The sequence below is a fragment of the Silurus aristotelis genome, assembly GCF_946808225.1.
Source record: "Silurus aristotelis genome assembly, chromosome: 10".
Lineage (NCBI taxonomy): Eukaryota > Metazoa > Chordata > Actinopteri > Siluriformes > Siluridae > Silurus > Silurus aristotelis.
This window is the reverse complement of record NC_139583.1, coordinates 12,640,147-12,653,931: the sequence shown is the minus strand read 5'-3', so window position 1 is coordinate 12,653,931 and position 13,785 is coordinate 12,640,147. Positions and strand designations below refer to the sequence as shown.

The 13,785-nt window shown below is 37.2% G+C and overlaps 1 protein-coding gene across 1 annotated transcript; it reads right to left on the bottom strand.

Annotated features, from left to right (window-relative positions):
- Nucleotides 1–62: 62 nt before the first annotated feature.
- Nucleotides 63–13,169, bottom strand: slc12a3 (solute carrier family 12 member 3). The gene is made up of 26 exons (XM_083552040.1): nt 11,793–13,169; nt 11,530–11,649; nt 11,206–11,281; nt 10,319–10,414; nt 10,083–10,222; nt 9,875–9,985; nt 9,669–9,780; nt 9,445–9,575; nt 9,138–9,222; nt 8,480–8,643; nt 8,256–8,363; nt 8,023–8,146; nt 6,925–7,026; nt 6,579–6,734; nt 6,385–6,484; nt 6,091–6,202; nt 5,847–5,984; nt 5,433–5,539; nt 5,259–5,341; nt 5,093–5,155; nt 2,878–2,979; nt 2,634–2,745; nt 1,996–2,082; nt 1,725–1,860; nt 1,472–1,539; nt 63–1,376 (listed from the first exon to the last, which is right to left on the bottom strand). Exons 1-26 carry the CDS (start codon nt 12,072–12,074, stop codon nt 1,235–1,237), a joined length of 3,057 nt encoding a protein of 1,018 aa, XP_083408166.1. The 5' UTR covers nt 12,075–13,169; the 3' UTR covers nt 63–1,234.
- Nucleotides 13,170–13,785: the final 616 nt, after the last annotated feature.

The following is a 13,785-nucleotide window of genomic DNA, read 5'->3' as shown; positions in this document are numbered from 1 at the left end:
CCGCTTCACTATAAAACCCCGAGTTGCGTCACTTTATGATGAAAGAAAAAGCCAACTTTACATGGGTGTTAATTGTCTGTTTATTTAATTACAAACAACAATAAATATAACTCAACAAGACACACGTACTTATATACTTAAATAATTACATTCTTAGATCATCTCAATCAGTTCAATCTGTTCAGTTTTATCAGTTTCAGTAACAAATAATCCAAACCGATGTCATAGGGGATTTGGAGCTTATATCAACAAAACTTTTTTTTTTTTTTTTTTTTGGGGGGGTGGTGGTGGATGTCATAGGGGATGTCATAGGGGATTTAGAGCTTATCTCAACAAAACTGGGTGGGGTTCTGTTGTATGGATCTTCGCATACAGTCACACATTCAGTCACACCTAAGGGCAAGTTTAGAGTAGACAATCTCACCTGGAATGCTTTTGGGAGGTGGGAGGAAACTGGGAGGAAACCCTTACAGACAAGAGGAGTACAGGCAAGATGCTACAGATATCAAGCTAAGATCACAATCAAACTGGACTCCATAACCGTGAGGCCACACTGCTACCTGCCATACCACTGTGCCACCTAATTGAGTGTTCAAATCATATCATTTGCATCGATTACTGCACTTTTATTTAAAAAATGTGTTAATTTAAAAAACTTTTTTTGCCCCATTTACAGCAATTAGCACCTATTGACCTAATAAAGCAACTTGTCTAAAATGTGGCATTAGTACTGGTAAATCAACTGTTTTCTTGTCTTTTGGCTAACGTGGTCTACCAGTTTGACCAGCTCATCCAATGTTTTGGCTGCTGGTAAGTGGTCAGACCATACTGGATTTTTCATCAGGGAAACTTAAAGAAACAAATGTAAATGAAATAAGTAAAATGACTTAGAAAAGAGGTTACAGTCAATCTGTTTGAACTGATTATCATTAAAAAGCAGGATTATATGAGTTAAACACAGTTAAGGAAAATAAATGTCACAAATAATAATAAGATGCAAGTGTAATAAGTATAATAATAAGATGTAAATGAAACAATATGGCTCAGAAAGACATTAGAAAGACATCAGTGACAGAATGACAAACACATTAACATACATGTTTAAGAAAACCCCATTAAAACCAAGGCAAGTGCTATGTGCATACTAAGTCTTATTTTACACCATTCTATGATTGAAAAAGCACAGGAGTCATCCACTGCATAGCTGATGCTGATCATCTTTTTTGGTGTTTGATTACTGGCAATAGAAGGTGAGTACACTCTCCTGGTTGCCTCTGACAAGCAGCACTGGAGGTCGTAGATCACGAGATAAAGTTTCAAGCCAAGCCATGTAAAGAGCACTGGGACATGCTCCTCTCCGGCCTATCGGCATGGTTCTGTCAAACAAAAAGTCAACAACTCCGTAAGTAGCAATAATATCTGACACAGTTCTGTGAATATAAAGCTAAAACATAATCTGACATCAACTTACACAATAATCAAAGCTGCATCCCTTGAATGGTCTTGAAGGACTTCATTAAGGCGGATCTGTCTGAAGGACTACAAATAAAATAAATGCACAGAAATAATCATTATGAAGAAGCATAACAAACCTTAATTTTTAAATAATACTTTTTATTCTATGGAGTTGGATATTGCAAATTGTATAACTATTCTTTATTGTATGTGATCTGATAATAATACAATGCATCTTTTGACCTATTAACATCAATTTGGAAGTTTACCTTCGTTGTATTTTTCTCCATCTCGTCATCGGATACTGTCCATGGGCAGTCACTGGTGGGCTGTCCCCTTCCTTCTTCATTCTTTTGAATAGCATGTACTCTATATGGTGCCAGAAGGTCCTCAAACTTCTTAACACTGTTAAAATGAATGAAATGTGTTTAGGAGGAAAGAACCGGTGTACAAAAAATTACTTGATAACTGAAGTCTTTCTGTTCAATAAAACAGTTTGGATTATAAGTAAAACTCAGAGTCGATAAAAGGTATTAATACTGTTCAGGCTGGGGTTTCTCATTGATGTCAGGAAGAACATGGATTTCATGGAAGCCAAGGCGAAACTTGCTGATGAGAGCTGTGAGCCTGGTGAGTGTAGAGAGAATACTCTTGACTCAGCAATTAAAGGAACTGCATCTGCATTGCACACTTGTACACACTGTACCGATTATAATGATAAAAACAAAAAAAAGATTGATGTCTGTTTGTCATTTATTTATGTTGGAGCCAGCTAACCTTCACTTTTTGTTGCAGTTTAGCATATACCATACACTTGATTTTACCAATTTAACAACAGTATACCTATGTAGCTATTTTTCATAGCAAGAATATCTACTGAAATTTAAGAGTATTGGGAGAAAATCTGTGCATAGAGAGGAAGAAGCATGCTAAACTCCACACAGAGAGAAACTCTATTTAGGATTGAATTAAATTTGAGAAAACTCAATGTAAATTAAGACTTACAACAATACTTAATTAGGGAGAGCTCCTAGTAATTATGTTAAAATATATGCCTAGATAAGTACATTGAAACTATGTGTGTATTTCATTGTGCTGCTTATTTACAATGATCAAAACAATAAATTAACCGACATTGATCGGTTAAAAAACAATATTATGGTTGTAGCTTGACTTACTCCTGTTTCTGTTCCTCAACATGCTGGATTTCTCCTCCTACAAACACTCTTACTTTGCATCTGCCCCAGCGCTTCTTGCGCTTAAGAAGGTAGGGCAACAGTAGAGTCAGACCTGTCAACACACACACCTTTAGCTACTATTGCATCATGTAGATACATTATACTGACATTACTGTGCAGTGCGGGGTGAATCTGTGTTCTAATGGATGGTTTTGTAAGAACATTTATTTGCTCTGCATTTTACCTCCATCATCAAACAGCCAATACACATCAATGGTTTTCTTTTCCTGTTTGGACTGAAAGACAGTCGTGGGTTGAGGAAGAGCCAGCATTGATTCTGGGTCCACTGCCAGAAACGAAGCAATAGTTTCACAAATATCAGCACAGTCCATGCATAAAATATGTAATTTGTAATGTAATTACGTCATTATTTTTAAAGTACATCTAATACTTTAAAAATAAAGATGTAAAGATTTATTTGATTAAAAACCTATATGATAGGTTCATTTTCTTACAGTGTTCCATATATATATCCTTGGAAATGTGGAAATGTTTGCTTAAGGTAAACTGATTTTAAAAAAATTTTCATATTGTTTAAAAATCCTCTTCACATTTATGTGTGATCATCTGTGAAGTGCACAGATGATTCTGACACAGCTCGTTTGCATAGGGACACCAAAAAGTCAGTAACCGTTAAAGTGCAATAACAGCTGGGAATTAAAAGGGTATAAGGTTAAAGGATAAAAGCTAAACATGTAAGTTATTTTGACTTATTTCTATGCCAATAGAAGTATTTGCTTTCTCCAACATCATTTCCATTGTCATATTCTAATGAATAATTATTTGTGTTATTATATTTAGTTTTTCCCCTATATTCTTTAATTAATACCAATGATATAAAATGACTGGGGTTTACAGAACATTCTTGATTGTATTCTTAGTCTCTTATCTAACGAGCTAGCTTAAGGATTTGTTTTGATAGAACACAAAACACCTTTATAAGTTAACAGAGTCTGGTAAATGCTGTAAATGTGACAAAAAATCTATTTAAATGGACAATATATTCCTTATATAAAAGTGCAGTAATCCATGCAAATTATGCAATTTGAAGTTGATTGTTCCAGGATGTACACACACTCAGGTAATGGTGTAGGATATAAATGTTTTTACTGAATTTCTGGTTTTTTTTTTTTTTTATCAGTGGTGGGCAGTCAGGCCCAGCAATGCCTTCTCTGCCGGCCTAAACACTATCAGAAGCACTGACCTACATTTACAACTTTTACAACAATTCTTATATTTGTTTTAAGAAATTGTATTAAATTATTCCCAACAGTTTATTCTCTTCATTTCGTAGTGTTTCTCTTGGCTGCACTGCTTCCAGTACGTGTATGTGGATGTTCGATTTTTTTGTCCAATCAGATTTCAGCCTCCATGTGCTGCCATGTCAATCTAATCTGCCCAGGTGTTTTTACCATATTCTCTATAAGAAATAACTCTGTTTCTTTAACCAATCAGATTTCAAATTCGCCTCACAGGGCCAGCTAGCTGTCCCAAAATATAATCCGCATTTTTCCATCCTCTGATTGGTTGGTCAGAGGGAAATGGTTACAGCCAACTTCGACTGGCAAAACACGTCTGTAGTGCACTGCACACATTAATACATCTGAGTTAGACTTTTTCATGCATACGTAGGATAAGAAATTGATTTGCTCTCGGACATACTTAAAAATAAATTTTTTAATAAAAGCTAGACATTGTGAGAAGAGGTCGGCCAACCAAGAAGCTAGCTAGCATGTTTCAGCCTGGGAAAGGGTTTGTTCACCACTTCCAGACCAGTGAATACGAGCGGTACCACTGGCTTGCAGCCTCTGAGGAGTGGTGCAAATTATAACTATGTATCTCTGGTGAGTAGGTTGTATTTTATTAACTTTTGTTTTGTCATGGTATTAGACAAATATTGATTCTGGACTGCTCCAGATGATGTAGGTGCACAGTTGCGGTTGTAGTGTAGAGGTTTGGAGCTTGTTTTAGTAAAATGGTATTCACCCTCCACATGTGAATTGCCTCTCTCTCTGTAATGCCACACGTTGTTAAATTGTGTTTTTCTATAGTATTCATGGTTTCAATAATTGCGACATGATAGTGGTGGTATTAAGAGGTAAATTTAGTCCTCACTGAAGGCCCAGCTACCAAATGCACAGCCTGCCACTGTTTTTAATGTTTATTCTTTTTTGTTTGTTTACTTTTTGATTTGTGCACAATTTACCCATGACTTAAATAACATATTTATTTGTGCTCCTTTAATTTTCCCAAATTGTGGTTTTCTAGGAATTATATTCTACTGATGATTCCAAAAAGAACAGCAGTTTAAAAAGGTAGAATAATCTGTGGTTATAGTTATAATTGTTATGAACCCCAGTTTCCTTCAACATTGACCAAAAGAGAGTTTTGATACATACGTGTGTTGATCGAAGGTCTTGTATCAGGCCCTGGTTCTGCGGCTGCCTCAAATGCATGGTTTACTGCAGTAAAATTATGATCATGTTAAGAATCACAATAACCTATTTTGAACAATTAAAACAAAAAAAATATTTTGCATATTTATATTTAGAAAATGTTCATTACCATGTGCTTGCATCTGATGAGACAAATCAAGACCTTCTTTCATCCGAAGAACACATACACCATATTGCAGGTCAAAGGAATCACTAAGAAATATACATCATAATGATAATTCATTGTCACAAGAGATTTAATCAAAAGCTCTTAGGTTTGTGTGCTGAGGAAATTAAGACTTACTGTAAAATGCCTATGTATTGATCAGTAATTGTTGGTGGACATTTGCGCCAGTTTTTTTTAAATCCCATTACCAGGACATTAGGTCGAATCCGCCCCAGACCTGCACCCTACAGAGACAAATTAGTATCAGCCAGTGTGTAATCACACAAATAAGCTGAACAGGAAATGCAGTGCAGTGCCTTGTATAACTATTTAGTCACATTGATATTTTCTAAATTTTGCAACCTGTAATCAAAATAAATGTTTCTTATCTTTGTGGTTTTCATGATGCTGTTTGTATATGATATACACCTAAATTGATTCTTGACATAACATGAAACATCAAGTCCACCTCCTTTTGTAACAATACGAAATGTGGAAAAGTTTGTAAAGGAAAAGGTACAGTAATTTTGTACAGATGCCAAGATGAATGACCTGCAGTAACATCTGCACACCACTGCGCAGGTCATCAGCAACTACTCCATGATAGAAAGACTTAATGCCTCGCTTGTTGAGCCATGTCACATGACTGCTGCTGTTGGCAGCATCCAAAGCTTCAGGTGTCTGGGCTCCCTGTGATGCAAACAAAAATGTGATTATACATTTCATAGCAGCTATTAGCTATGGGAACTGAGCCATGCTGACTGTCTAATCCATGAATAAAATCAAGTCAACTTACTATAATGACATTCCCACACATCATCAGACTCTGGTTCTTGGTGAAGGTGCCTACAAAGTCCACCAAAGCTGGCCGCAAACTGGGAGGCCCTGTAAGAACCAGACACTGTGGCCTAAGAAATAAAAATAAGACAGGTGAAAACAATCAAGTCAGGGAAATATTAAGACAGGAATCAAGAAACACAGAAAATGGGGCGTATGTGACTCACAAAAGACTTGCATAAGGAAACTCATGATTCATTGTAAATGCTGTTAATGTGGTTGAAATAGATATTGTGTATATGTGCATTAATACCTATAATTCTTGATGTGGTCATCCACATTGTTGAGACCCACACAGTAGGAAAGTGCCATGTTATACGAGCCTGCTTGCACTGAGGAACCCCAGTTCACAGCTACATAAGAAAAACAACATTTTGAAATTATGCCACTATAGTGTGTAATTGCAAAAATAGTTTAAGCAACTGGTAAATAAAACTTTTGCCTTACAAGGCTTCTTGTAGAGCACATATCCTAATAGAAAGACCACTATTCCGATGGCAATGAGAGCAGCCCACCAAGTGAGCAAGAACATGATGACCACAGACACCACAGCACCCACCAGGGACGCCCACTTACTGTAGAACCGAAATGAAGGACGCCAACCTGCACACACAACAGGAAATTAACACATGCTAGCCATGCAATTTTTTATTTAGGTCTTACGCTTTAATTGTATTGTATGTTGGTGCAGCCAGGATCAACCAAGCTTTTGTACTAGTCCCATTCTTTACACAGCTTTTTATACATATACGATAAAAATGGGATTGCAGGTGATACAGGCTTGCATTCTCACCTGGAGAGTTGGTGATGGAGGCATGGAAACAGCTGAAGTTGATGAGGGCATAGGAGCACAGGAAAAAGTTGGAGATGATAGGAGCAATAGTGTTCAGTTCAGCTGAAATGTATTTCGGATAGGAAATTTCAGTGTATCATACTATTTATTAGGTATTCATAAAGATTGTAGTTCATTAGACATGCAACAGCAGCTTGTAATCATAGAATTTGGTGGAGCAGGAAGCCATACACTTAAATGAAATGAATCTGAGAGTCTATTAAACTTGACTTAAACTCTAAGTTACTATTTAGTGTTTTTTTTCAGTCTAGCAGCTTGTTATTAGCTGTTTCAGACATACCTTTGTTCAATAACAAGAGAAAAGTCCTGAAACTATCCCAAAATTACTAGAGCATTAGAAAGATTAACACAGTCTTCTTAGCCTTTAAGTGGTAAAGAAATGTGTCCATTGTGTAAACACATTTCAAATATACAGAGATTATCCATAATCCATAATCCACTGTTCCCTCTTCCAAGATTTGTAAATTATAATCTATATTTAAAAAAAATTATGTGCAGCATAGACACACTGTATGCACTTACACTTTGTTTATGCCTTCGCTTTTGGTGCATTAAAACTGAACATATTTAATATCCATATTTTTAAACCAGACCAATTTGTCCTAAGCAGCCTATCATTATTTAGCATTACTTATCCTGTCCCCTGCTTCACCTAAAATGCCAACGGATATAGATTTGAGGAGTATTGGAGAGAGTGATTCCTGCCCCAAAAGGCCTCTGTTAAACTAGTTGCAGTTCCTGGTTTAACCACTAGGTTGTAATAACAACTCTATGGTGCCTCATAATTGTGAAACATACAGAAAAGGAAAATAAAGGTAAGGAACGTTGACAAAATCAGTAAAACAATTGCTTATATTTGTCATATAGCAATTATTTAAGCCATAGTTTATTCAAAATATAAAAAGTATGTAATGGTAAAATGTATGAAGCTTCTGAACATTTTTAGAACCGATATTTGTGGAATATGGTCAGGCTCTGCCCCACAAGCACATAAGGACAGAGCTATTGGTTCTGAAATATTTAAACATTTCTGCCTACCAATGAGGATGAAGCACACAGCAATGATATAGGTTAAGAGGTAGCTTCTGTATGGCTCATCGTTCTTTCCATAGCCTTTTCCAAAGAAACCAATCCCTGGATACAACTGGTCCTTGCAAAGACACTAGTACAAGACAAATAAAATGTTTTCTACATTCATCACTGATAAGACTGCATCATATTTACACATAGAACTATACACAAAGTGAAGTGGCTGTTCAATGAAACGTCACCTGAAACACTTTGGGGGCTGAAACAAGGCAAGCCAGAGCTGAGGATAAAGTAGCTCCAAAGATACCAGCTGCAATCAGGGGAGCAACTCCAGACACCAAACTCATGGTCTAAACAGAAGGAATGAGACGGAATGTGTTGAAAAATGGCTAAGTAATCATATTATTTCTTTTTATATCAGATGAAGCTTCAAAGATAAAAAACAATTATATATAATTTTGGGTACTTGGTAATTGTTGCTAAGGCCATAAGTGCAGGTCTTGTTGGCAATGCAGTCGCTGAAGTTCCATCCATATTTACAGGCAGTCCCCAGGCAGTCCGCAGCATCAAAATCAGTGATCAGAAGAGTGTCATTAGGATTACCAGAAGCATCGCGCACTACACATGAGCCTGATACAGGAAAGAAAACTGTTTATTTCAAAACATTTTTATTCATTCATCTGCAGCTTTATCCTAATCTGAGTCACAGTGATCCAGAGCCTTCTAAAGAGCACTGGGTTCGGAAAGTGCAATACACACTGGATGAAATAGCAGTTTATCACAGAGAATCACACACACACACACACACACACACACACAGACACACACACACACACACCAAACACACACACTCTGGCTTCCTTCTACCCACTAGCATGTGGGCCAGGGTAGGAAGCCAGAGAACCCAGAGGGAACCCCTGTGGACACAGTGTGCATGCAGAAGTAATCCACACAAGCTCAATTCTGGAGAGGAGAATCGGGGACACCAGCCACTGTGCTACTGTCATAATTCAGGCAAAATCTTGATGTATTTAAATTTGCAGTGAAAAGCATCAAATAATCAGATGAAAACAACAAATAGTACTGTTGCATGATTTTCCAAAATACATGCTGCTGGCACTTACCAATAGTAGCAGAGATGATAAGATAAGATATGGTGGTCCAGAAAATGGCCAGCATTGTGCCACGGGGTATAGCCACATTGGGGTCCTATGAGAATATATGTGTGTGTGTGTGTGTGTGTGTGTGTGTGTGTGTGTGTGTGTGTGTGTGTGTGTGTGTGTGTATATATTAAAATAAGGCAGCATATAGAGAAAAACAAATGAAACAGGCACACATTTTTGTGTCAAATGGATTTCATAAGATTTATGTAGCATAAAGGAGTGCATAACTTCCAATGATTTAATGTGTGGTAGAAATAGCTAAACTTGCCTTCAGGTCTCCAGAGATATTGGCTCCTGCAAGAATGCCTGTGGCAGAAGGAAAAAAGATGGAGAACATGCCAAAGAAGCTGCCTCCTGGCCCACGCCAGCTGGGCACAAAGTTTTCTGCAAAAATTTCCGCTGGTAGGCACAAAGAAAAGCACACTGTGAGACACATAAACGTACATACTGTATGTAATCTCCTGAGAGGATGCATATGATCCATATTCTGACCTCTGTAGCTGAAGAAGCCTTTTGCTTGCTTCTGAGGAGTTGCAGGCATTATGGTACCAGCAATGTAATTTGCAAAGGAAACCATAATAACGAAGAAGAACAAAACCTGGGCCTGATGGTTTGATTTACAAGTTTTTCAAGGCCGGTTAATACAGAAGCAAGGTGATTATACTATAAACAAAATGCTACTTGATTTTGACACAGACCTTGGACTCCCACTCCATCCCAGCTAAGGAAATTGCCAACAGACAAGTGACAGTGATTACACCAATGATGCGGATGTCATTAAGGGGGTCTACCATGCTTGTACCGCTCTCCTAAAATAAAATAAAAAATAAAAAAGATTGCTTAACACAAATATTATTTTAACACTTTAACAGTAAAAGTGAAAGTGACTGGATATTTTAAGCCTACCTGCATTAGTGCTTGTACAGTTTCAGCAAAACCTACAGTGTGCATAGCTACAGCCACTGCATTAGCAAAAGCAAAGATCAGTCCAATGGATCCTCCGAGCTCTGGGCCCAAACTGCGTGAGATCAGGAAATATGTGCCACCTGTAAAAGTATTGAGGCAAGAATTATGAGCGTTTCTGGAGAGGTTTGTAATGTGATGCTAATGTGTAATGGCGATGTGCTGAGTAAAAACCCTGCCTCCTTTGACTTTGCCGTTGGTAGCGATGGCAGACGTAGAGAGGCCAGTGATCCCAGTAATGCAGGAGGAAAGCAGGATAATAATCCAAGTCAAACCTTAGAAGCAAATATAACATTTATAGTAAAAAAAAATTAACAACATATTTCCCTTATGGAAGGAATTAGAATACCTTTTGAAATACAGTAAAAAAAAATAAATAAATAAAATAAAAATAAAAATTTAGTATAACATAAAACTCTGATATAATTCCATGAATTAGATTTTGCATTGTAATAATATGGGTCCATAAAGTACATTAAAGGGATCTAGAAATCAAGATTTATAAAGCCTCAGCGTGTCATTACAATAAGGTCAGATATGTGATGACCTTCACATCCATATGAGGGCCTTCTCCATATCTTTGACGCAAATGTTCATGTAATCGTCACAAGCATTTGATTTTCCCTCTTGGCCATGAGCTGGAACAGTAAATGTGCACCAGGCTTCTTGAATGCCAAATTCCCACAGCCTCACTCCAAAATCTATTGGAAATCTCTCTCAGAAGAGTGCAATCTGTTGTAACAGCAAATTGGAAAGAGGGGCGCTGTGATGTTAATGCCCATGGGTTTGGAATAGACACATGGGTGTGTTGAGGTGTCGTGTAAATGCCTATGAAAATCTACATAGTATGTGTAGAAACCTTTATTTGCTCTAAGATAGCAGGAAAGTAGCCCACACTTATTTTTGTCCATATGTACTTTAAGTTGACAAGTAGTAATCATTATAATTAAGTTATAATGATATTTGAGAATTATAAATAGAGTGCCTCAACTGTAACCTGATACTCATACAGGCAGAGCATCTATTTGCCTCCAAAACTGCTTATGGATCAGAGTAAGAACTGTACCAATTCCAGCTTGAGATGTAATCCATGGAAGCCTGAGGTACAGAATAACCCCCCAGATGTTGAGCATACAACGAATCTGCAGAAAACAATCATCAATGTTTCAAATTACAAAGTGTGAATTAAGAGTCAGGTTGACCATGAAATCATGGATAAGTGTCCAAAATTCAAGTATAATAAAATTTACAACTGTTCTAATCAGCCAATGCTGTAATCTATTTCAGAACTAATACTCAGCACAAAGATAACTCAGTGATGAGATTCTTACAAAATGCTTATTAAGAATATTAGACACCGCATAGACACTGAGCTTTAATTGCTCCTTACCATAACTCCTTGAACCCATCCAAAGCGAGCGGGCTCTGGAGGAGGTTCCGCTGGCTCTTCATCAGGGCTTTCTTTGTTCCCACTTGTCTCCTCGTACAGAGGAGGTGGGGAACTATCATCCTACAAGATTTCATTTTTTTAATATAACCATATATAAATACAAATTCTTAAATTGAACACATACATAAAATCACACTATAAAACTGCATTATTCAATATTCAACACCATGAATGTAGTGCAATCCAATACTAATACAACCTACCTCATGGTTGGAATGAAGATGAAAGAGCGAAGGTCTTAATTTTTTTGTTCTCCCAAAAACTTCTGTATTAGCATAAAAGTCATAACTAGGTGGAGAATCTAGTGTATCATATCCAGACATCACAACTGAACCACGTGAGGTCACCCCATTTAAGTCATAACCACCGTTTTCATCGATGGTGTACCGATGGTTGTCTCCACCGTTAAGTGTTGAAGGGACAGAGTATTGGCTTCGGAATGAAGTGAGGTTAATCACCTCATTATTGTGTAGTGTGCCCTCCATGAGTGTGTGGAAGCCAGTGTGAGCAGGGGTCTAGAGCGTGGGTTATATTGTACCCAAACCGGAAATGCTCTTGGTTTTGCTCTTGGACAATACAAACACAGGGCCATTTGGCATTTTTTTCTGTAATGGTCAGTAGTTCTTAAAGAGCCGCCCCAGGGACATTGGCATGTACTTGAGCTTGTTAACATTATCACAACACAGTGATTGAGATCTAAAGCAGGATAACCTTCCCAGAAGCACTGAAGGACACTTTTGCTTCCTCAAATTGCAATCAGTTCTCCATGTTACGTGTCTGTGGATCTACGGTTATTTCCAAAACCAGCCAATGGAATAACGATGTAGTCTATGCAAATTTAACAATAACTGGACAATAAGAGATGGAAATGTGTGTGATTATATAAAAAGCAAACTTATTATGTGTTAATCAGATTTGTAGCATTTCATAAATCTTTTCTTGGTGACCTTCGCTTCAGCTAGTCATGTAATGCCTTGTAAAACATCGCGACAAATCATTAGCGTTTCAGCTGAACGACTTTTGCCTCTGGCAACGAATAATCATTCTTTCAGTTCCTCATTAACTTACATACTGAAGTCCACAAATACATGTGACCCAAGGTACAAGCTCTAGGTTAAGTAATTATTTCTACAGAAATTGCTCTGGAACACTCACTGCTGGGTTCTTCATTGTGCAATTAGAGCAGATCTCACAAATCTGTCCACAGGTGCTCCCCTGTTGAGTGTCTTCCTTTCAGCTTTTTGATTAATTTTCTATAATTAGCCATTCAAAACAGTTAACACATGAGGATTCTGCTACAGCACGTATGTTTTAGTAGTCGTAGTTGTTAAAACACCTGTAAAGGCAGGCCAGTTTCTAAGTAAAACCAATAATGCATTTTGTTTTACAAAGAAATCAATAATAAAAAGGAATAACTGATGCAGCAAAAGCCAAATATAAAACGCAAGTTTTCGACATTTTACAGTATTTTTTTTTATTGAAACTTTTATTAAAAAACAGATGAAACTTGAATCCATATGAAACTGGCAGAGGTTATGCTCTTCGTCATGATGTATGATGTTGGTAGCGGTATGGGGCCACCCTGGTGTTGTGAAATAGCCGGGTTATCGCGGACGTGTGGCATCGGCCTGATTCACAACACCAGCTGCAGCACACACACCTCATACACACGCCTGCTTCTTGCTTCAGTCTTCTGAATTTTTAGATGCTTGTACTGACAATTTAAACAGATGATGGCACACTTACTTTCACATGCAGATGGTGTTTAAAAAATGATGAGGTTTATAATGGCTTGGCTATAGGACTAAATACTGCATTGCAATCGTCAAGTGTCATGTGATGAACAGTAGAATAGCTACAGCAGATCTGGATGACAACAGATTAAGAACAAAACAAAACAAAAAACACATTTCCTGCATAACTTTCTGTCTGCTAAGAGAACATCATGTGTTGTTAATATTCATTTCCTCTTTAGATCAAAAACAGTAAAGTCAGTTTGTACTTTGCTATAAACTTAACAAATGTGGCTGGGAAACTGGCACTTGTGGTCTCAGAAATTAGTCTCAATAGTACTTATATTCTAAAGAAATGTGTGAACCTATCGGTTATGGCTATCTGGACAATTATTAATCAGATAGAACTATAGATAGATGAAATAAACAAAGAAACCAATGAGAGATCACTGGAATAATAATA

Bases quoted from the DNA above. Each gene is read 5' to 3' on its own strand.
- slc12a3 (XM_083552040.1), bottom strand. From the start codon at position 12,074: ATGGAGGGCACACTACACAATAATGAGGTGATTAACCTCACTTCATTC. The intron at 2,746-2,877 runs GTAAAATGCAGA...GTGTGTTGACAG, and splicing joins TTGGCTGTTTGATGATGGAG to GTCTGACTCTACTGTTGCCC. The intron at 1,861-1,995 runs GTATTAATACCT...TCATTTTAACAG, and splicing joins GAGAAACCCCAGCCTGAACA to TGTTAAGAAGTTTGAGGACC.